The 24,795-nt window shown below is 43.1% G+C and overlaps 1 protein-coding gene across 1 annotated transcript in view; it reads right to left on the bottom strand.

The window, feature by feature from the left end:
- Positions 1 to 24,795, bottom strand: part of LOC115108408 (ephrin type-B receptor 1-like) — a 208,327-nt gene that overhangs the window by 67,499 nt on the left and 116,033 nt on the right. The window contains exons 4-5 of the mRNA XM_029632688.2: positions 23,642 to 23,797; positions 4,686 to 5,021 (exon numbers count right to left, since the gene is read on the bottom strand). Of these exons, the coding sequence (XP_029488548.1) occupies positions 4,686 to 5,021; positions 23,642 to 23,797 (492 nt within the window). The remainder of the gene's footprint in view (positions 1 to 4,685; positions 5,022 to 23,641; positions 23,798 to 24,795) is intronic.

Here is a 24,795-nt window from a genome sequence, read left to right as displayed (position 1 = left end):
TTCTCTCAGCTACCGCACAGCAAGCGGTACTGGAGCGCCAAGTCTGGGACCAAAAGGCTCCTTAACAGCTTCTACCCCAAAGCCGTAAGACTGCTGAACACTTTATCAAATGGCTACCTGGACTATTTGTATTGACTAATACAATTTGATTTGAATGAACTTCACCATAACAAAGGGGTTGAATACTTATTGACTCAAGACATTTCAGCTTTTCATTTTTAATTAATTTGTAAAAATTTCTAAAAACATAATTCCCCCATGACATTATGGGGTATTGTGTTTAGGCCAGTGACAAGATATCTCAATTTAATCCACTTTAAATTCAGGCAGTTACACAACAAAATGTGGAAATGGTCAAGGGGTATGAATACTTTCTGAAGGCACTGTAGACTCCAGGTGTTCTCTATAGCCTGTTGTTTGGTTCAACACATGGTTATAATTGAATGCAACTGAACACGGTGTTAGCTCAGTAACCATAGTTCCATTTAATTGAAAGTAATATAGCAGTGTAAGATACAATCTTGATGTTCCTCCAAGAACATTCACAGTGGAGCACTGAAGAGAGTCATGATTATAATCCTTTTCAAGAAGACATTTTCAAGTCTTCCTAACAACGAGTCCTATGTCTGGAGGGAGAGGTGTCGTTGGCTGGCCTGGTGTTACCCATGGGTATACCGTATGACAGGACAACTGAGTACTAGAATGGCTTACCAATGAAACAATGTCTCCTTCATGTTGTCATGACATTGGCCTGGGGTATAGGTTTATGACAGTCATAAATACCTCTTCCCCCATTTTTCCTCTCTCTACCCTACTGAGGTTACATTTGCAAAACCCTTGGTTAACATAGAGATTCAGGGAACATCAGAAGGTGGGGGGAAATTAACTATATTCTGGTAATCCGAACAATTGAACATACAGTGCCTTGCGAAAGTATTCGGCCCCCTTGAACTTTGCGACCTTTTGCCACATTTCAGGCTTCAAACAAAGATATAAAACTGTATTTTTTTGTGAAGAATCAACAACAAGTGGGACACAATCATGAAGTGGAACGACATTTATTGGATATTTCAAACTTTTTTAACAAATCAAAAACTGAAAAATTGGGCATGCAAAATTATTCAGCCCCCTTAAGTTAATACTTTGTAGCGCCACCTTTTGCTGCGATTACAGCTGTAAGTCGCTTGGGGTATGTCTATCAGTTTTGCACATCGAGAGACTGACATTTTTTTCCCATTCCTCCTTGCAAAACAGCTCGAGCTCAGTGAGGTTGGATGGAGAGCATTTGTGAACAGCAGTTTTCAGTTCTTTCCACAGATTCTCGATTGGATTCAGGTCTGGACTTTGACTTGGACATTCTAACACCTGGATATGTTTATTTTTGAACCATTCCATTGTAGATTTTGCTTTATGTTTTGGATCATTGTCTTGTTGGAAGACAAATCTCCGTCCCAGTCTCAGGTCTTTTGCAGACTCCATCAGGTTTTCTTCCAGAATGGTCCTGTATTTGGCTCCATCCATCTTCCCATCAATTTTAACCATCTTCCCTGTCCCTGCTGAAGAAAAGCAGGCCCAAACCATGATGCTGCCACCACCATGTTTGACAGTGGGGATGGTGTGTTCAGGGTGATGAGCTGTGTTGCTTTTACGCCAAACATAACATTTTGCATTGTTGCCAAAAAGTTCAATTTTGGTTTCATCTGACCAGAGCACCTTCTTCCACATGTTTGGTGTGTCTCCCAGGTGGCTTGTGGCAAACTTTAAACAACACTTTTTATGGATATCTTTAAGAAATGGCTTTCTTCTTGCATTTCTTCCATAAAGGCCAGATTTGTGCAATATACGACTGATTGTTGTCCTATGGACAGAGTCTCCCCCACCTCAGCTGTAGATCTCTGCAGTTCATCCAGAGTGATCATGGGCCTCTTGGCTGCATCTCTGATCAGTCTTCTCCTTGTATGAGCTGAAAGTTTAGAGGGACGGCCAGGTCTTCGTAGATTTGCAGTGGTCTGATACTCCTTCCATTTCAACAGTATCGCTTGCACAGTGCTCCTTGGGATGTTTAAAGCTTGGGAAATCTTTTTGTATCCAAATCCGGCTTTACACTTCTTCACAACAGTATCTCGGACCTGCCTGGTGTGTTCCTTGTTTATCATGATGCTCTCTGCGCTTTTAACGGACCTCTGAGACTATCGCAGTGCAGGTGCATTTATACGGAGACTTGATTACACACAGGTGGATTGTATTTATCATCATTAGTCATTTAGGTCAACATTGGATCATTCAGAGATCCTCACTGAACTTCTGGAGAGAGTTTGCTGCACTGAAAGTAAAGGGGCTGAATAATTTTGTACGCCCAATTTTTCAGTTTTTGATTTGTTAAAAAAGTTTGAAATATCCAGTAAATGTCATTCCACTTCATGATTGTGTCCCACTTGTTGTTGATTCTTCACAAAAAAATACAGTTTTATATCTTTATGTTTGAAGCCTGAAATGTGGCAAAAGGTCGTAAAGTTCAAGGGGGCCGAATACTTTCGCAAGGCACTGTATGCAGTGGTACTTAATGAATATGATGTCAGTTCGGTTGTCATCTGAGACATTCTCATCAATGATAAGATGACATAAACTCTACAGTGGAAAGTCTACACATCAGAGTTATCAGATTCACATGGAATTGTTGTTCAATTTAAATGTTTGAATATGAAATTATTTGTGATGGGATGAAATGTGATTTTAGCTTCTAAAATGTGAGATGTGGGTTTTTGTAAGATAGGGCTGCTCACTCAGTGGCCCGCCCACGTGAAGAGACAGAGGTTGTAAACTATGAAACACACCCCTTTTCTCCCTTCCTATATAAAGCCTTGATGATAACATAACTTCCTGTTCCGATGATGTGAGGACGACGGTCCTATGTCAGAATGGTTCAGATAATAACTACAGAACAAAGCCAACATCAGTGTGAGCTTTGGTTGCGAATGGTATGAACTTTGAACTCTTATTCACTACAGAAGTGATACCTCCTAGCCGTTGAGTTAGCAACCACAGCTGCAAACGCAAGTTAGGAAGGAACAGACAGAGTATCCCGTCTATCACACAACGACATTACAACAACTTATCCAATTGACCACCAGAGACATTCTTCAAAGGTCAGAGGACTCGGTTTGGCAACACGGTCTTCCATCTACCACCAACCTACTGAAGCGCAGCTCAGAGTAAATATTTATTGCATTTTTCTTTTCCAAATGGGCGGTAATTTAGAATGCATAAGACACTGTATTTACGATATCACAGTTTTTTCCCTTTGTTCCTCAGTCTCCCGCTCTTTCACTCAACCCATCCCCTTTTCCTTTGTGTAACAAGCTGTCATATCTGTTCCGCCCGCTAGGGACGTTTTCTTTTATGACGTAATTTGTAATCAAGTTATGATTAATTGTGTGTATGTGTAATTCTGTGTGATTAGTTAGGTATTTAGTAAATAAATAATTAAATAATTTGTATTGCTGATTCAACTTGTTACCCAGGGTTTGTGCAGATAAAATAATTTACAACTTTCAGATGAGACTGAATTGAGGTGACGAATAATATTGACTGCTATGGATGTAAAATATTACTAGGTCTTTAAGAGTTTATTTGGAAGATAACAGCTCTATAAATATTATTTTGTGGTGCCCGACTCTCTAGTTAATTACATTTACATGATTAGCTCAATCATGTAATAGTAATTACGGATAAATTATTTTATAGAATAGCATGTCATATCACTTAATCCGGCATAGCCAAAGACACGACAATGTATTACACCTCATTACACCAACCTACAGAAGTTTGATAGATTCTGAAACGGCCGATTCACGCCATATTTAAAAGTGGAAGGACTTATTATCAATTATCAAGTCCATATGATTTTTCAATACCAAAAGAAAATGATAGAAAGATACATTGTATGACTTACATTGAATTCTACCTCCTGAATGGTGTTGTCTGTATTGTGAGAGACATACAAGTAATAAACCTATCTGTGATACTTGAAAAATGTAACACGTTATGAAAAATCCAAAACAGCCGAAGTGAAGTCTTGACAAAAGATCAAAAGCCTTGCCTTTGGTTCTAAAATGTTCTAGAATGTCTCCGGTTTAAAAAACAAGAAATGCCAGTAGCGCTGATGAGTTGTTGTGCAATAGCATTCATCAATTAGACGATAAATATAAGCCTTAAGTCATTGATTTCCAGAACAAAACTCTATAATGGTTGCCAGGGGAGGCTGTTCAATAGAAATTCACAGCAACAGCAACAGGTGAAACAGTTTCACGTATTGACAAATAGGAACATGAAAAAAATTCACAAGAATGTAACCTTGGGATTTAATTGCTGCCGATCAATAGCAATGTACAGGACTGTGTTGAGTCTGTTGACTCATTCTGTTGATGAGTGAGGAAGGCTTTCAGTCAAGAATACAAGACGGCTATCAATAGCATCCATCTTATTAAAGGACAGAGAAAATCGATTGTATACAGTATAGGGCTAAAGCTTGACTGTAGACCATTAGACTGCCTCAGACCTTTTTGTTGCAGTTACCTTGAAACGTGTACCACTGAAATGTACTTGTTGTGAATGCCTGTACATGAACATGTATTTCTAAAGCATGGTGTGAGACACAAAGCATGGTGCTGTACAATGCCACTGACCAGCCTGGTTGGTAGTGATGTTGATGGACACGTGCTGGGCAGGGTAGGGGCTCTTGTTGGTGACTCCATTGATAGCGTGTATCTCAAAGGCGTAGGGGGTGTGGGCCCACAGGTTACTGATGAACACCCTGGTCTCAGTCAGGCCCTGCTGCCTGGGCACATACTCCACGTTGTCATCACAGTGGGAGCACAACGGCCGATCCGCACGGCACTTCCTGCACACGATGTTGTAGGTGACGTCATCGCGGGCGCCAGTCTCCCTAGGCGGGTGCCACTCCAGGATCACAGAGGTCTCGTTGACGATGGAGATGACATTCCTGGGACCAGAGGGGACACCTTTAAAAGGACAGGGAATGCAATGCAGACATTAATATACTGAACAATATGTAGCACTGTTTCCACAACCTGCAAAAACTGTAATATGACACTGCAACAAGACTCTGCACTCTGATGTGAAAGAGATATTAGGATCAACCATAGTGATCAACAAAAATGATAATTCAGATGTAAATGTTTAGGATGATTCCTCATTAAAAAATAACAAAAACAACAACAAAAAATACCATTAAGGGCCCTTTGGAGTCTTAAAGGAAGCCTGGATAAGGCCAAAATGTCACAAATATTCCAACATCAATGAATTATTAATTAAGTGTCAAATGCATGGCAACAATCCTTCCTCAAAATCACCCTTCTATGGATTAAATGTCTTGAAAATCTAGTTTTGTGAGGAATCACCTTATAGCACTGATGCCACCTACTCATTTCAGTCCCACCTGCTCATTTCAGTCCCACCTGCTCATTTCAATCACAAGATGTACACACACACACATACATAATGTAATGCCCCCTGTTTTACTAGTCATCTGTCATGTGGGAAAATACATAATGTGCATTACATTTAGTCAGAGATACAGTATGTAGTATGTATCTATGTATGGCTCTGTATTTAGCTGAAATGATTCCCTACTGATGGTTATTACACATCATGCAGCTGCCATTTAGCCCATGTGTTTTTGATGTGCACGTGTTGCAACAATACCATTAACATGACAGAGCACATCATGGGAGCAGAAATTACACCACTCAATCACCCCCTTCAACCAACCTCATACACAATCTCATCCTGCTCACTCACATTCACACATACTGGTCTCTATCTCTCCTCCACTAAAATAGTTTTCCCTACATTTACCTTTCATCTGGCACTGGGATCCCTGCCAGGGAATTTTGGTTTTGTTGTGCACCGTTTCTATCTCTGTGTTTGAGTCAATATTTTGTGACGATAATAGATTTTATCTGAGTTTTTTGCCATTCATGTTTCTATGCACATATTTCCCTATAGTGGCTGTATGCTTCTCAAAACTTGTACTCACAAAGGCCCAACAATCACTGTGGTGCTCCAATCTTCAGAAGTGTTTTGACCATTCGACCAGTGAATCAAGAGGTGACAGATGTTTGGGTTGGTTGACCAATTTAACATATGCCTTTCTGGTAGCAGTTTCCCACGGGGTGGCAGGTAGCCTAGTGGTTAGAGCGTTGGACTAGTAACTGAAGGGCTGCAAGATTGAATCCCCGAGCTGACAAGGTAAAAAATCTGTTCTGCCCCTGAACAAGGCAGGTAGTCCACTGTTCCTAAGCCATAATTGTAAATAAGAATTTGTTCTTAACTGGCTTGCCTAATTAATTTTTTTTTTTAAAGTACTGTACACACAGGGGTCTGACCATGCCTTAGCAGCCTGAGCTTTCTCTCCTCTACTTTTCCTCTCCCTAAGTCACAGCTGTGATCTGATTGGTCAATATTCTGGCTTTTATATTAGTCTCTCTTTCTGATCCACCTCCTCACACTCTCTCTCTCGCTGTGAGGGGCAAAACCAGCATTGTGAGTCTGAGGACTCCTCCAGTAGCCTAATTGTCAGCTGCTGGGGAGAAGAGTGGACGGGCTCTACACAGCAACTCTACAGTAGCCAGCAGTAGACTAGCCAAGGGAGGGAAGACGAGCAAGATTCAGGAGATCTTGTACACAACAACAGTTGTTGTGTACAACAATCACAGTGAACCAGAGCCATATGTAGAGATCTCTTGTGAACACTGCAATGTATGAGCATACTGTTTGTTCAAACATGTAATTATGTAGATGTGGAAGTATCTTGATATGACTGTAAGTAGGTGTTGATGGCCATGTGTGGCCTTCTCTAATTTGAGACTCTTTTAGCTGGGATGACTCGGTTCACACAACACAGGGTCACTGGTCCTTTGTCAAAAGCCTGTCTGTGCTTAATAGGGCCCAATGTCTTTGACCTGCTTCTCAGCTTTGACAAAAAACTACGGAGGGGTTGAGAAGACTGATGTGATCACCACTTAACAGCTAATTTTACCTGCCATTATGGCCACTCTCTCCTTCCCTCTTTCATTTGTGAGAGGATCTAATTTGTCCACAGCATTAGTTACCGTTCTCTGCCTCTCTCCCCCATTGTCCATCAGCTGCAGGAGTCAAGGTTGATTTGGCTCAGTGGCACAGGGCCGCCATACACCAAGCTGAGTTATCGACACCCAGACCCACAGACTGGTCTGTAGATCCATGCTAATTACATTTACATTTTAGTAATTTAGCAGACACTCTAATGAACTTGAGAGTAATTGAAACTGCACCTTGTCCCCCTGCCCTCAGGCACGCGACAGGGGGGTAATCGTTTTGCCATTGGCTAGCCTTTGATGGATAACCAGCCTTCTGCACAAAACTAGCAGGAGGCCTCAGAGTGAAAGAGCCAAAGGGTTAGCTAACATTCTGTAGCTAACATGCAATTAAAAGTGTATAATTAACTTTTTTTCTCCTCAATACATATTTACATACTGTAACTTAGTTACAATAACAGTTCACATATGGAGAAACCATAATTCAGTCCATACAAGAAGTCTCCGTAGATTCATCAAAAGTCTAAAAAGTTTGCATTCATTTCTGTGAGCAAACAGTGAGCAAAAAAATAAGTTAAAAACATTTAATCTTGTGCATTGACTGTCCAAACTATTCTACAGTAACTAGATAGGCCCCTCACATGAAAGACAACCCCAGCGAGACCAAGAGCTAAAGGATAAACCCAACAGCACACCAAGACTGGTGTGGAAGTCTGTCGGCACGCGACTCCACACGCTAACAATCACACCTTAGTTTACACAGCTAGGCCTCACATCCACATCCAGGATCACTTCTTCCTTGGCCAGACCAGTTCTTTTTCTCTCCTTCTACGATTTTGCCACTCTGGAATGTGCCCAGAGGGAAATAACAGGCCAGACTGATCTGTACCAGGCATTCCTGACACACTGTGGAGAGGCCCATGACAAAACTGCCCTTTAGTGTTCAAAAAAGGGAAAGTTCTTTCACAGGGACATTTGTTTAAGTTTTATTATAGTATCTACAGGTAACTGCCAAAATAAAAGGAAACAACAAGATAATGTGTCTTAATAGGGCAATGGGCCGCCACGAACCAGAACAGCTTCAATGCACCTTGGCATAGATTCTACAAGTGTCTGGAACTCAATTGGAGGGACACGACAGCATTCTTCCACAAGAAATTACATAATTTGGTGTTTTGTTGATTGTGGTGGAAAATGCCATCTCAGGCACCAATCCAGAATCTCCCATAAGTTTCCAATTGAGTTGAGATCTGGTGGCATATGGTTCACATAGTTTTCATGCTCATCAAACTATTCAGTGACCACTCGTGCCCTGCGGATTGGGGGCATTGTCAACCTATGGGGGCATAGCAATGATAATAATGGCCATTTTTATTCATGACCCTGAGCATGATGGGATGTTAATTGCTTACTTAGTTCCGGAAAGACACCTGTGTGGAAGCACCTGCTTTCAATATACTTTGTATCCCTCATTTACTCAAGTGTTTCCATTATTCTGGCAGTTACTTGCAGCTAGTAATTCCGGTAGTATACCATTAGTGTTGGCCCTTGAATTTAAACAGGAGTCTGTGACTTGACATCCTAACAAAGAACAGCCGAAGGATGTTTTAATGGGTATGTCTCAGAGACAAATTGGTTTTTGCATGTCAATCTATTCTAGACTACAGTACTCAGTGCTTCTGCCATGTGCTATATCAATACCCAAGGCGCACAGCAGTCTGAAACTGTCTGCTCTAAAGATGCCAAGGCGGCTTTAACATTCAACCATGCCTTTCAAGGAAAAACCCATGAGAGGCCATTTCAATTCCAATCCGAGCAACAGCTTATTTTTATGTTTTCATGGTGACATTTTGTAGCTGTCAATGTCTGCGTGTGAAAGCAAAGGGAAGAGGGCAACCTGCATATTTCATGAAACCGAGTGATGATTCTGGGTTAGAGATGACCATGTGTAAGGACCGACACTGCAGATGAGAAGCAGGAACGAGGAGTCAACATTTGAATATAGCACAAACAGTAAACAGGACAGGAACAATGTCAGCACCGGGTAACATAACGACATACGAACATTAATACAGCACCGGGTAACATAACGACATACGAACATTAATACAGCACCGGGTAACATAACGACATACGAACATTAATGCCGCAGCGGGGAACAGAGCTGGGGAACTAACAAATATAGGGGAGGTAATAAAAACAGGTGATTGAGTCCAGGTGAGTCCAATAATTCGCTGATGCGCGTGACGAGGGAACCAGGTGTGCGATATGATGGTGGCAGGAGTGCGCAGTGCTGAGCAGCCTGGCACCCAATGAGCGCCAGGGAGAGAGAACGGGAACCGGCGTGACAGTACTTGCCCCTCTAGGGGCGCCACCTGGCATCCCACCTGGACGAGCCAGACGGGCCGGCCGAAGCATGGGTGCTGGACCAGCCGGCTGGGGTGTAGGAGCCTGGCGAACAGGCTGAGGCGTGGGAGCCTGGCGAACCGGCTGAGGCGTGGTAGCCTGACGATCTGGTTGAGGTGTGACAGTCTGACGATCCCACTGGGACGTGGGAGCCTGGTGAGCCAGCTGAGGCGTAAAAACCTGACGATCCGGCTGAGGCCTGACGTGGGATGGGAGCCTGCCGAGCCAACCAGGGAAATGAAACCTCGAGCCAACTAGGGCATGGAAGCCCGACGATCCAGCTAAGGCATCCCAGGTTCCATCGGCGGCAGTCCCCGGACCCGACGTCACCACCAACTGAAAAGCCAGCAGTGCCCAATGCTTCATTTGAAGGCTGCTACATTCTGTAAGAACCGACGCTGGAGATGAGAAGCAGGTATGGGGAGTCAACATTTAATTTGGAACCGACATAGAACAGGAACGACAATTAATACCGCATCCGTGGATCGCTGGGGAACAGACAAATATAGGGGAGGTAATAATCAAATCAAATCAAAGTTTGTCACGTGCGCTGAATACAACAGGTGTAGACCTTACAGGGAAATGCTTGCTTACAGGCTCTAGTGCAAAAAATGTATTTGGTGAACAATAGGTAGGTAAAGAAATAAAACAACAGTAAAAAGACAGGCTACAGACACCGGTTAGTCAGGCTGATTGAGGTAGTATGTATGGTTAAAGTGACTGATATGGTTAAAGTGACTAAAACAGGTGATTGAGTCCAATAATTTGCTGATGCACGTGACGAGGGAAGCAGATGTGTGTAATGACGGTGGCAGGAGTGCGCAGTGCTGGGCAGCCTGGCACCCAGAGCGCCAGGGAGAGAGAGTGGGAGCAGGTGACACCATTTTTTTTACATACAGTGGGGATAACAAATATTTCATACACTGCCGATTTTGCAGGTTTCCCTACTTACAAAGCATGTAGAGGTCTGTCATTTTTATCATAGGTGCACTTCAACTGTGAGAGACGGAATCTAAAACAAAAATCCAGAAAATCACATTGTATGATTTTTAAGTAGTTAATTTGCATTTTATTGCATGACATAAGTATTTGATACATCAGAAAAGCAGAACCTAAATATTTGGTAGAGAAAACTTTGTTTGCAATTACATAGATCATACGTTTCCTGTTGTTCTTGACCAGGTTTGCACACACTGCAGTAGGGATTTTGGCCCACTCCTCCATACAGATCCTTCAGGTTTCGGGGCTGTCGCTGGGCAATACAAACTTTCAGCTCCCTCCAAAGATTTTCTATTGGGTTCAGGTCTGGAGACTGGCTAGGCCACTCCAGGACCTTGAGATGCTTCTTACGGAGCCACTCCTTAGTTACCCTGGCTGTGTGTTTCGGGTCGTTGTCATGCAGCCACGACCCATCTTCAATGCTCTTACTGAGGGAAGGAGGTTGTTGGCCAAGATCTCGCGATACATGGCCCCATCCATCCTCCCCTCAATACGGTGCAGTCGTCCTGTCCCCTTTGCAGAAAAGCATCCCCAAAGAATGATGTTTCCACCTCCATGCTTCACGGTTAGGATGGTGTTCTTGGGGTTGTACTCATCCTTCTTCTTCCTCCAAACACGGCGAGTGGAGTTTAGACCAAAAAGCTCTCTTTTTGTCTCATCAGACCACATGACCTTCTCCCATTCCTCCTCTGGATCATCCAGATGGTCATTGGCAAACTTCAGACGGGCCAGGACATGCGCTGGCTTGAGCAGGGGGACCTTGCGTGCGCTGCAGGATTTTAATCCATGATGGCGTAGTGTGTTACTAATGGTTCACTTTGAGACTGTGGTCCCAGCTCTCTTCAGGTCATTGACCAGGTCCTGCTGTGTAGTTCTGGGCTGATCCCTCACCTTCCTCATGATCATTGATGCCCCACGAGGTGAGATCTTGCATGGAGCCCCAGACCGAGGGTGATTGACCGTCATCTTGAACTTCTTCCATTTTCTAATAATTGCACCAACAGTTGTTGCCTTCTCACCAAGCTGCTTGCCTATTGTCCTGTAGCCCATCCCAGCCTTGTGCAAGTCTACAATTTAGCCCTGATGTCCTTACACAGCTCTCTGGTCTTGGCCATTGTAGAGAGGTTGGAGTCTGTTTGATTGAGTGTGTGGACAGGTGTCTTTTATACAGGTAACGAGTTCAAACAGGTGCAGTTAATACAGGTAATGAGTGGAGAACAGGACGGCTTCTTAAAGAAAAACTAACAGGTCTGTGAGAGCCAGAATTCTTATTGGTTGGTAGGTGATCAAATACTTATGTCATGCAATAAAATGCAAATTAATTACTTAAAAATCATACAATGTGATTTTCTGGATTTTTGTGTGTGTACGTATGTGTGCATAATGCATGCGTGTGTGTGTGTGTGTGTGTGTGTGTGAGCACAATGACCACAGACTAAATACGAGGAGTTAATCTCACAGCTACAGACATTAACATGCTTGCCTCTGCGTAAGGCGGAGCTGATATGTGAATGTAGGATGGGTCTCATCACTCCTTTCCCAGGTGGAGTAATAGCTACTGTCTCTATCTGACTCCAGGTAATTAGCATTGATGTTTTGCCAGGTCCACACGCTGTGCAACACTGCTGGCTTGCCGTAAGGGTGCTGCTTCAATTAGAATAATTGAAACATCAACGTTCTCCTCTTCACCAGTACGGCAAGGCCCAGGATAGGGCCGGATGAAGGCTTCCAGGAGGGGATACATAGGGGTACAGGGAGTTCCAACAGGGAGGTATGGAGGGGGGCCTGATGTTTAATAGGTGTAGTAGTGATAGGTCTTTGAAGGAGCAGGGGGCTCAGCGGTGAGGCTCCATGGTTAAAGTGTAGTGTTGCTCTCCTGCTGACAGAGCGGAGAGCGTATCAAGCCATCACCCTGCTAATCTGACAGAGGGAGCAGCAGAATACCAGCCCACTCTACACACCTTGGTTTGCCTGACGCCTACTGATACTCCTACACAGCCTAAAAACTGCTCTACTGCACAGTCTGTGAGCAAGGGGAAACAGTAGAGACAGTGTGTGTGTGTCCTCACAAGGATATTAAAACAAAGAATTCAGACAAGTGGGGACATTTCGCCGGTCCCCACATGGAAAAATTATATTTTAGGTTTAGGGGTACAATTAGGATTAGAATTATGGTTAGGGTTTAGGGTTAGCGTGCGTGTGCGTACATTCTTGTGTGTGTGTGTGTTTGTTTGTGTTTCTGAAATCCCCCTTCATCTGTAAGATAATTTGGTGAATAGTAAGTAGAATAAATATGTGAGTTAATAATATGCCAACGGTAACAAGGATGCTTAGATGTACACCCCCTACGAGGCTGGCTTCAAGGGAGCACTGCTCCATACTGTTCCCTCAGAGATCTGCCTTCCACAACCGTGCAGAGCTTTCAAGTGAACTGTTCTCAATTAAGCACTCAATCAGTGGGGGGGGGGGGGTTAATTATTTAAGCTGATACATCCTGTTTTACATCAACTGTGAGAGGTTAAGGACACGGGTGGGCCCTGCGTTTCAACCATGCATTCATTACATTGATTACAGCTGCAGAATCATATATGAATGCACACTTCACCACTGTAAACATACACTATGCAGCTGCTGTCTCTGTCTGTGTCTTTTGAGTACTTTTAACAGTAAAAGTGGTGAGTGGGAGTAGTTAAAAAGACAGGGTGACGGTTGGTTTCTGAATCAAATTCCAAACAACTACCCTAAAATCTACTCACATTGGCTAAATGTATCAAATGGTATGAAGACTGTTAGTCATTGTAGGGAGGTAAGCGGAGAAACCAATTTACTCTGATATCGTCATCTGTTCCTCTCTCACCTCTTTTCATTTTTAGTCCTTCTCATTCCATAAAATTGAGAGGAAGACATTTTGTGTGAGTGTGGATGGTTTATGACTTGCTAATGGTTACAGGGACATGGTCCCACGTGGCGGCTGTGGTGGAACAAAGCGTGTTTGAGAGAAAAAGCCTATATGAGGCCTGCAGTCAGGAGCACTGTTCAATTACACCCACAAACAACAGCTGTAAACTAACTAAATGCTTACTTACGGGTCCTTGAAATAGTGACATGAGGAATAAATACACGGTGAATAACTAATAACAATGACAAGTAAAAAATAAGATGGCTATATACAGGGAGTGCCAGTACCAAGTCGATGTGCAAGGGCACGAGGTAATTGAGGTAGTTATGTATGGTGTATTTGGAAAGTATTCAGAACCTTCAATTTTTCCACATTTTGATATGTTACAGCCTTTTTCAAATGGAATTAAAAAATGTTTTCCCTCAATCTACATCAATAGCCCATAATGACAAAGCGAAAACAGGTTTTTAGAAATGTTAGCAAATGTATTAATAATAAAAAACAGAAATACCTTATTTACATAAGTATTCAGACCCTTTGCTATGAGACTCGAAATTGAGCTCAGGTTCATCCTGTTTCTATTGATCGTCCTTGAGATGTTTCTACAACTTGAATGGAGTCCACTTGCGGTAAATTCAATTGATTGGACATGATTTGGAAAGGCACACACCTGTCTATATAAGGTCCACAGTTGACAGTGCATGTCAGAGCAAAAACCAAGCCATGAGGTCGAAGGAATTGGCCGTAGAGCTCCGAGACAGGATTGTATCGAGGCACAGATCTGGGGAAGGGTACCAAAACATTTCTGCAGCATTGAATGTCCCCAATACCACAGTGGCCTCCATTATTCTTAAATGGAAGAAGTTTGGAACCAGCAAAACTCTTCCTAGAGCTGGCCACCCGGCCAAACTGAGTAATCGGGGGAGAAGGGCGGTGACCAAGAACCCGATGATCACTCTGACAGAGCTCCTCTGTGGAGATGGGAGAACCTTCCAGAAGGACAACCATCTCTGCAACACTCCACCAATCAGGGCTTTATGTTAGAGTGGCCAGACAGAAGCCACTCCTCAGTAAAAGGCACATGACAGTCCGCTTGGAGTTTGCCAAAAGGCACATAAAGGACTCTCAGACCATGAGAAACAAGCTTCTCTGGTCTGATGAAACCAAGATTGAACTATTTGGCCTGAATGCCAAGCGTCACGTATGGAGGAAACCTGTCACCATCCCTACGGTGAAGCATGGTGGTGTCAGGATCATTCTGTTGGGATGTTTTTCAGTGGCAGGGACCGGGAGACTAGTCAGGATCGAGGGAAAGATGAACGGAGGAAAGTACAGAGATATCCTTGATGAAAACCTGCTAACGAGCGCTCAGGACCTCAGACTGGTGCGAATGTTCACCTTCCAACAGGATAATGACCTAAGCACACAGTAAAGACAATGCAGGAGTGGCTTCTGGACAGATGTCTGAATGTCCTTGGGTTGCCCAACCAGAGCCCGGACTTGAACCCGATCTAGCATCTCTGGAGAGACCTGAAAATAGCTGAGCAGCAACGCTCCCCATCCAACCGGACAGAGCTTGAGATGATCTGCAGAGAAGAATGGGAGAAACTCCCCAAATACTGTTGTGCCAACCTTGTAGCATCATACCCTAAAAGACTCGAGGCTGTAATCGCTGCCAAAGGTGCTTCAACAAAGTACTGAGTAAGGGTCTGAATACTTGTGATATTTCAGTTTTGTATGTTGTGGGTGAACAGTACAGGAGGGGACTAAGCACACACCCCTAAGGGGCCCTGTGTTGATGGTCAGCGTTGCGGATGTTGTTGCCTACCCTCACCACCTGGGGGGCGGCCCATCAGGAAATCCAGGATCCAGTTACAGTGGAAGGTGTTCAATGCCAGGGTCCTAAGCTTGGTGATGAGCTTGGAAGGCACCATGTTGTTGAATGCTGAGCTGTAGTCAATGAACAGCATTTTGCCTTTAACTTTGTCCAGGTTGGTAAGGGCAGTGTGGTGTGCAATAGAGATGGCATCATCTGTGGATCTGTTGGGGCAGTATGCAAATTGGAGCGGGTCCAGTGTGTCTGGGATGATGGTGTTGATGTGAGCAATGAGCAGATTTTCAAAACATCTCATGGCTAAAGACGTGAGTGCCAAAGGGCAATAGTCATTTAGGCAGGTTACCTTGGCGTTCTTGGGAACAGGGACTATGGTGGTTTTCTTGAAACATATACAGTGGGGCAAAAAAATATTTAGTCAGCCACCAATTGTGCCAGTTCTCCCACTTAAAAAGATGAGAGAGGCCTGTAATTTTCATCATAAGTACACTTCAACTATGACAGACGAAATGAGAAAAAAAATCCTGAAAATCACATTGTAGGATTTTTTATGAATTTATTTGCAAATTATGGTGGAAAATAAGTATTTGGTCACTTACAAACAAGCAAGATATCTGGCTCTCACAGACCTGTAACTTCTTCTTTAAGAGGCTCCTCTGTCCTCCACTCATTACCTGTATTAATGGCACTTGTTTGAACTTGTTATAAGTATAAAAGACACCTGTCCACAACATCAAACACTCACACTCCAAACTCCACTATGGCCAAGACCAAAGAGCTGTCAGGACACCAGAAACAAAATTGTAGACCTTCACCAGGCTGGGAAGACTGAATCTGCAATAGGTAAGCAACTTGGTTTGAAGAAATCAACTGTGGGAGCAATTATTAGGAAATGGAAGACATACAAGACCACTGATAATCTCCCTCGATCTGGGGCTCCATGCAAGATCTCACCCCGTGGGGTCAAAATGATCACAAGAACGGTGAGCAAAAATCCCAGAACCACACGGGGGGACCTAGTGAATGACCTGCAGAGAGCTGGGAACAAAGTAACAAAGCCTACCATCAGTAACACACTACGCCGCCAGGGACTCAAATCCTGCAGTGCCAGACGTGTCCAGGCCCGTCTGAAGTTTGCTAGAGAGCATTTGGATGATCCAGAAGAAGATTGGGAGAATGTCATATGGTCAGATGAAACCAAAATATAACTTTTTGGTAAAAACTCAACTCGTCGTGCTTGGAGGACAAAGAATGCTGAGTTGCATCCAAAGAACACCATACCTACTGTGAAGCATGGGGGTGGAAACATCATGCTTCTGGGGCTGTTTTTCTCTAAAGGGACCAGGACGACTGATCCGTGTAAAGGAAAGAATGAATGGGGCCATGTATCGTGAGATTTTGAGTGAAAACCTCCTTCCATCAGCAAGGGCATTGAAGATGAAACGTGGCTGGGTCTTTCAGCATGACAATGATCCCAAACACACCGCCCAGGCAACGAAGGAGTGACTTCGTAAGAAGCATTTCAAGGTCCTGGAGTGGCCTAGCCAGTCTCCAAATCTCAACCCCATAGAAAATCTTTGGAGGGAGTTGAAAGTCTGTGTTTCCCAGCAACAGCCCCAAAACATCACTGCTCTAGAGGAGATCTGCATGGAGGAATGGGCCAAAATACCAGCAACAGTGTGTGAAAACCTTGTGAAGACTTACAGAAAACGTTTGACCTCTGTCATTGCCAACAAAGGGTATATAACAAAGTATTGAGATAAACTTTTGTTATTGACCAAATACTTATTTTCCACCATAATTTGCAAATAAAAACATTAAAAATCCTACAATGTGATTTTCTTGATTTTTGGTTGTTGTTTGTCTGTCATAGTTGAAGTGTACCTATGATGAGAATTACAGGCTTCTCTCATCTTTTTAAGTGGGAGAACTTGCACAATTGGTGGCTGACTAAATGCTTTTTTTGCCCCACTGTAGGTATTACAGACCGGGGTGGGTAGAAAATTTCAGTGAAGACACTTGCCAGCTGGTCAGTGCATTCTCTGAGTACATGTCTTGGTATTATGTCTGGCCATGCGGGCTTTCGAATGTTAACCTGCTTAATAAAGGTCTTACTCACAGCTCGTCTGGTAGGCTTGCGTAACTGGGCAGCTCGCGGATGGGTTTCCCTTTGTAATCCGTGATAGTTTGCAAGCCCTGCCACATTTGTGGAGTGTCAGAGCCGGCATAGGATTCAGTCTTAGTCCTGTATTGATACTTTTCTTGTTTGATGGCTCGTTGGTGGTCCGTAGATGTAGTTCTTATAAGGATTAGTGTTATGCTCCTTGAAAGTGGCAGCTCGAGCCTTTAGTTTAGTGCAGATGTTGCCTGTAATACATGGATTCTGGTTAGGGTATATAGGTTCGGTCACTGTGAGGACGAAGTTGTCGATGCACTTGTTAATGAAGCCGGTGACTGATGTGATAAACTCCTCAATGTTATTGGATGAATCCTGGAACATATTCCACAATGTGCTAGCGAAACAGTCCTGTAGCTTAGCATCTGCTTCATCGGACCACTTAAGTATTGAGCGCGTCACTGGTTCTTCCTGTTTGAGTTTTTGCTTGTAAGAAGGAACTAGGAAAGCTGATCTAGAGTTTGGTGGCCTCTAGTTGCACAGGTGACATGATGGTAAATGGATTTCAGTTCCCCTGCAGTAAAATCACAGGCCATGAGAAACACAGCCTCTGAATGTGCACTTTCTTGTTTGCTTTTGGCACTATACAGCTCGTTGAGTTCGGTCTTAGAGCCAGCATCAGTTTGCTGTGGTAAAAAGACAGCTATGAAAAAAGAAATAGGTGAAAACTCTCTTGATAAATAGTATGGTCTGCAGCTTAACATGAAGTAGCAGAACTCGCCTGAGTTAGATTAAGTTGTCGCACCATCTGTTGTTAACAACAAAAAAACACCCCTCTAGTCTTGACAATGCATAGAAAAACCAGCGAGATGCATATTCATGTCCTCGTTCAGCCACGACTCTGAGAAACATAGGATATTAACTTTTTTCAGGTCACGTTGATAGGATAGTCTCAAACAGAGCTCATCCAGTTTGTTCTCTTGTGACTGCACGTTCGCCAACAGATCCGAGGGCAATGGTGGTGTTCTACCTTCTGTGTAATGTGTAAGCTACAAAGCTTGGAAGACAGCTTAAACTATTCCAATAAAGAATCAGTATGCATTGGTACCGTTAACAATCTTTAGTAGAATATATGAAGTTTGTAAAACTGTAACAGATACGGAAAGGAGAAAATGTATGAGAAAAAGTCACTATATACACTACCGTTCAAAAGTTTAGAGTCACTTAGAAATGTCCTTGTTATTGAAAGAAAAGCACATTTTTTGTCCATTAAAATTACATCAAATTGATCAGGAATACAGTGTAGACATGGTTGATGTTGTAAATGACTATCATAGCTGGAAACGGCAGATTTTTTATAGGCGTACAGTGGCCCATTATCAGCAACCAGCAACCTAGGAACAGTGGGTTAACTGCCTGTTCAGGGGCTGAACGACAGATTTGTACCTTGTCAGCTCGGGGGTTTGAACTTGTAACCGGAAGGTTGCAAGTTCAAACCCCCGAGCTGACAAGGTACAAATCTGTCGTTCTGCCCCTGAACAGGCAGTTAACCCCACTGTTCCTAGGCCGTCATTGAAAATAAGAATTTGTTCTTAACTGACTTGCCTAGTTAAATAAAGGTAAAATAAAATAAGAATTGCATGTTGTGTTAGCTAATCCAAGTTTATCATTTTAAAAGTCTAATTGATCATTACAAAACACTTTTGCAATTATGTTAGCACCGCTGAAAACTGTTATCCTGATTAAAGAAGCAATAAAACTGGCCTTCTTTAGACTAGTTGAGTATCTGGAGCATCAGCATTTGTTGGTTCGATTACAGGCTCAAAATGGCTAGAAACAAAGCACTTTCTTCTGAAACTCATCAGTTTATTCTTGTTCTGAGAAATAAGGCTATTCCAAGAAATTGCCAAGAAACTGAAGATCTCATACAATGCTGTGTACTACTTCCTTCACAGAACTGGGCAAACTGGCGCCAACCAGAATAGAAAGAGGAGTGGGAGGCCCCGGTGCACAACTGAGCAAGAGGACAAGTACAGTTTGAGAAACAGATGCCTCACAAGTCCTCAACTGGCAGCTTCATTAAATAGTACCCGCAAAACACCAGTCTCAACGTCAACAGTGAAGAGGCGACTCCGGGATGCTGGCCTTCTAGGCAGAGTTGCAAAGAAAAAGCCATATCTCAGACTGGCAAATAAAAATAAAATATTAAGATGTGCAAAAGAACACAGACACTGGACAGAGGAACTCTGCCTAGAAGGGCCAGCATCCCTGAGTCGCTTCTTCACTGTTGACGTTGAGACTGGTGTTTTGCGGGTACTATATAGCTAATGTAGTCTCACCAGGATTCCGCCTCGCCTGCCTCTTTTTCACTTCCGCTGATCACTGTTCTGATATGCAGAAACTGTTTTCGGTCATAGGACATGATGACGGAGAGATTATGTACAAAAAAAAGTTAAGATCAGCTTAAAAAAAATACAAAATAGCAGAATTAGTCAGGAGCCCGTAAGACTGCTGCTATTCACTGCAGCACCATCTCAACTCACCCGTCTCTCTGGAGTTAATAGCTAGTGGATTAGAGAGGAAACACAGAGAGAGAAAACGTGTATCGGGGCGGACGAGAGGGATTGGGAGCAAGAGGGAGAGTGTGCACACTGATGGGTGGGGAACGTAAGAATGTGTATAACTGATGTGAGCAAGGAACATGAATAATAACAATGATGTTTGTGCTGTAGGTCCAATACATTATCACTGCATATTGGATATGCTTGAATTGCCCAGCCAATGCTGTTCTTCTCAGACCATTTTAAAATTATATTTCAAAATCTGAGGTGTATAATTACTAGTAATAGATCATTTGTTGAATTACTTGTGAGGCACAGCTGAGTATAGTAATTATCTTTTTATTTTATTTGATTGGACTGATGGCATGCATCTGGTCAATTTGAGAGGAGGGAGGGATGGAGGGAGGGAGAGCAGCGGGGAGGCTGCCTCTCACCCGATTCTCTGCCCATTTGCTCTCCCTCCCTTCGGTGAGAAAGGGGACAGTCTTCCAGCTGATGGCAAAACTCAAGTCGCACTGCATTATTTCTGCCTCATGCACTAATTCATGTTGTTACTCCTATGACCAGAAATATTCCTCAATGTTAAAAGACATAAGCTTCTAATAATAACAACCCAAGCTTATTGAAACACTTTGTAATACTCATTCATTACAGCTGCAGTGCTGGTTGTAGTGTGACTGGAAGTGGAAATAGGGAGAACGCGCATTCTATGACTTATAAAAGTGTTGACACTGCTGAACTTAAACATGAGCTTACTGATTTTAAACAGCAACTCTTTGCTGTATTTGTTGAGTTTCTCTCCAGTCATGGTTTTAAAAGTTTTTAAATCTCACAGTATCAACTTTGATGTGTGCTCGAGGCTTAAGGCTCTGGGAAACTGCCAATAAGTAGATCTGAGCGATCTGATTGGCCAGCGGTAGGCCTATAGGTGCACTTGATTTGCTATCTGGGCCTGTCGGGTAGGTGGAGTTCTACCTTCAAATTGGGAACACTTTGCCTTTCCGGTGCTATGGCTGCTGAATCAAGTGCACCTATCGCCAACAGCACGAAACAAATAAAAAAATAGGAACGCAAGGCTTTGTCGTTGGGTATTTTACAGAGATGTTTGGTGATCAACTACGAAAGCTTGGAGATCTCTCGCTCTCTCTCTCCCCTATTGGGACCTAAAGATGCTTCGAAGACCCAACTCTACAACCCGAGAAGTACCTTCATCCTGCTAATCACATTAACACAGGAGCTGGGGATGGAGGGATGGAGAGAGAGAAGTGAGGGATTAAGGCCTTTCTGAAGCACTTCTCCAGGGTTTCACAGCGGGGCCCCACTACTCTGGCTGGAGAAGCCCGAGGGTAGGGGGGGTAATGAGGATTGTAACAGCACTGAACGTCCAGGCTCAGCAGGAGGCCAGGCCTCAACACTGAGCCATCGCTAAGTCACATGAAAGGAGGGAGAAAAGCCCCTCAACAACGCCTCATCACCATCAAGGATAAGAGGCCAGAGAAAGAAAAGACAAGTCACACCACACAGCTCTTAATGCTTTAGCCCTGGGCTTAGCAGCTCCAATGTGTCTCCAAAATGTCTCTCTAAGAAGCATCGATTGCATGGAGTTTGAAGGCAACTAAATAGTTAGAAGAACCATTTATATTACCAGTTATATTTATATAATAGTAGGTCTAAGGAAGGGTTCCACAACTGGCGGCCCACGGGTGGTTAAAAAAAAAAATATATATATACACACACATCTTGTTTTGAATTACTTTTTTATTGTTGGACATAAAAGAATGTAAAAACACCAATAAATCAGCTCCAAGTGTAATTTTGGAAATCTGTTCCCAAGTATTCCCCACATTATAGAGACAAGTGATCATAAAAATGTAAGCAAGGTTTGAAATTATTATGTTTAAGTCAAATCTTATATCTTTTGGGCTTCTTGCTGTCAATTTCAGCCTACGAATTATTTTTAATTATGTTCTGGCCCCCCCGACCAGCCGTTCAAGAAACAATTGGCCCGTGGCTGAATCGTGGCTGAATCATGGCTGAATCTACAATATGTTGGTCTAAGGGTTCTATATAGAATAATAATGGTTTAATAGGCAGTGTTTTCTGACTCAAAAACATTTCATTCACAAAAGAGTTTTATATTAAACTATTTATGAATGGGGTGACCATGTCTTATTTTCCCATAGTACTTGTCTATCCAGGTCACCTACATAGTGCAGCGTCCCACTTTCTCTGTCCCTGTAGGTTTGAGGGGAAATGAATCAGGGAGTTTTAGGGCAATGGTTGGAGTGGCTGGCTCAACTTCAGGGACATTAGTTAAATCTTATTCATGTATCGACCTACATTGATATGATCTGGGGCAATGGAGTAGACAGACAGAGACAGAACAGCTGCTACACTACATACGTACACATCCCTGTCCCAGTCTCTCATTTGGAGAAAAGTCAACAGGAGACTATTGGTAGTGTGTCAGTAAGGTGATGAAAAAGTAAGATTTTTTTATTTTACCTTTATTTTACTAGGCAAGTCAGTTAAGAACAAATTCTTATTTTCAATGACTGCCTAGGAACAGTGGGTTAACTGCCTGTTCAGGGGCAGAACGACAGATTTGTACCTTGTCAGCTCGGGGATTCGAACTTGCAACCTTTCGGTTACTAGTCCAACGCTCTAACCACTAGGCTACCCTGCCGCCCCTTGGGAACACTTTGCCTTTCCGGTGTTATGGCTGCTGAATCAAGTGCACCTATCGCCAACAGCACGAAACAAATAAAAAAATAGGAACGCAAGGCTATACCTAGTTTTATAAGCTTGTCATATAGGTCTCTTTAGCAGCTACTGCCATGTCCATGGTGAATATGGACAGTCAAACCCAACGATATAAGAGCAATTCATAGGTATGACCCAAATTAATCATAATTTTCACTCAGTTGCTTAATAAATGTTGCATGCATTGGATGAGTCATCCATCGATGGGATCATACAGTCTTCCTGTCCTGCAGTTCTTTATACGAGAGTACTTTCTCTATCTCACACTTCATTGACTGGAGTGCGTTACAGTGTGAGTTTTAAAACTCAGCTGGTAGAGGGGGTGGCTCACCACACATCCCTCAGGTTCCTCGTGTCCTATTAATAGGTTGCACCTCCTTCACTCGGTTGAGTCATGCCATTATTAGGAAATTTCTCAAGCCGCCCGGAGGCTAACTACTGTTGAGTCTAAATTACACTGTAGAGCCTGGAAATACGATGACATTGCTAAAGTAGTCATATACTTAGTAGGATTTTTTCCCCCAGCATTATCATGTCGTCAAATTTACTTTAGGCAGGCGTCAATGTTGTCATTAGCTAGCAAAAGTTTGGCAAAAATAGCTAGCAATGCTAACGTTAGGTAGCTAAAATCTGGTTGCCTCTCCTCAATCTTGGATAGCTAGCTAACAGTATACTGCATCTAAAGTCAATCTGGTGACATCAAAATGACGACGAAAGGTTTTCCTAATAATCATCTGACTCTTTTGTAATGTCATTTTATTTCCAAGCCCGCTCATTGACGATGCATTGAGTAGAATGCACTCAAGCAGCACAGGTAGAGCAAGGGATTATGGCCAACCTTGAAATATATAGTATCTACAAAGGTTAAAAAATGTACTCAGGAGTTAAAACAGTTGATATTGAACACACCCTTTCCAAATGAACATTAATTTTCCCATTGATGAGTAGTAGGAATGTGAGACTTACTGGTGCAGGAGGCCTCGGGCAGGTCCATGTCTCCTCTGTAGTATCCGTTACGGCAGCCGCAGATGGTGGCAGCCTCCACAGTGGAGCGGCTGTTGGGGGGGCACTGCAGACACAGCCCTGGCCCCTGGGTGGACTTGAACGTCCCCTGAGGACACGCTGCAGGGAAGACAAAAAGAAAAGACAGAGAAAATTGCATTTAGACTCTTTATCAACATCCACAGTGTACTGTATGCAGGGCCCAACATGTAGGCTACCATTACTCCACCCAAAAGTCAGTCTCGCACACAAGACATTTCCTCCTGCGCAATAGCCTGGAGACGAGGTTACCCAAAAGTTGACTAAAAGAATATAAGTTGCCTCACTATAACCATCAGTAAGCGTTGACTCACCCTTCAACAACTTTAACTATGGCTCTCTATGCCTTAGTGGATCTACAGTACATATTCTACTGTCATAAAACATAACTCCAAAAAGAACAACAGATCTGATAAGTTAATAGGTGCCTCGCTTCATTTCAGTCTGAGCACACAGCAATAACAATGGTCCCTTAATTACAGTAAGAAAATAATGTGTTTGTTCACAATAATCTGTCTGAAGAATCACCGCTATGGAGGCTAGATTGCATAATCACACTGATCCAGGATAACATAAACAGCCATTACAGAGAATGCTAACTGCTCATCTGCCGCTCCGAGTGTGAATGTGGCGGCTAAATGAGTGAATTTCTATTTTCCCTCATCCAGGCGACCTTGACTCGATACAAGTCTGCTCGGGGGCTCAAATGGAACGGATTTTCTTCATATTCCTGATCTGATTCTGGGAACCCTCCAGCCAACATTTAAACGGATTGCACAAGCCGACCGAGAAGCACGGCTACAGCTGGATTTGTTCAAAGATGAATCCAAGGCAGAAGAAAGGGATTCCAAACTACAGTTGTTACACAGAGATAGTAATACCCCCTGGTTTACAGTTATATGAAGTGGTGCATAATGGTGACATTAAATCATCACTTGTTTAAGTATTCAGCTGTGTGTAAAGTGATATTCTTATCTCATGACTTAGGAATGGTCCCAGTGTGGAGCTGTCACTCTGAAATCAGTTGCCTGAACAACATTCACATTTCCATAATCCCTCTCCAGTAGCATTGCACCATG

This window comes from Oncorhynchus nerka, linkage group LG24 (assembly GCF_034236695.1).
Source record: "Oncorhynchus nerka isolate Pitt River linkage group LG24, Oner_Uvic_2.0, whole genome shotgun sequence".
Lineage (NCBI taxonomy): Eukaryota > Metazoa > Chordata > Actinopteri > Salmoniformes > Salmonidae > Oncorhynchus > Oncorhynchus nerka.
Note: the sequence above shows the minus strand (reverse complement) of the source record. Positions and strands in the feature narration are given on the sequence as shown.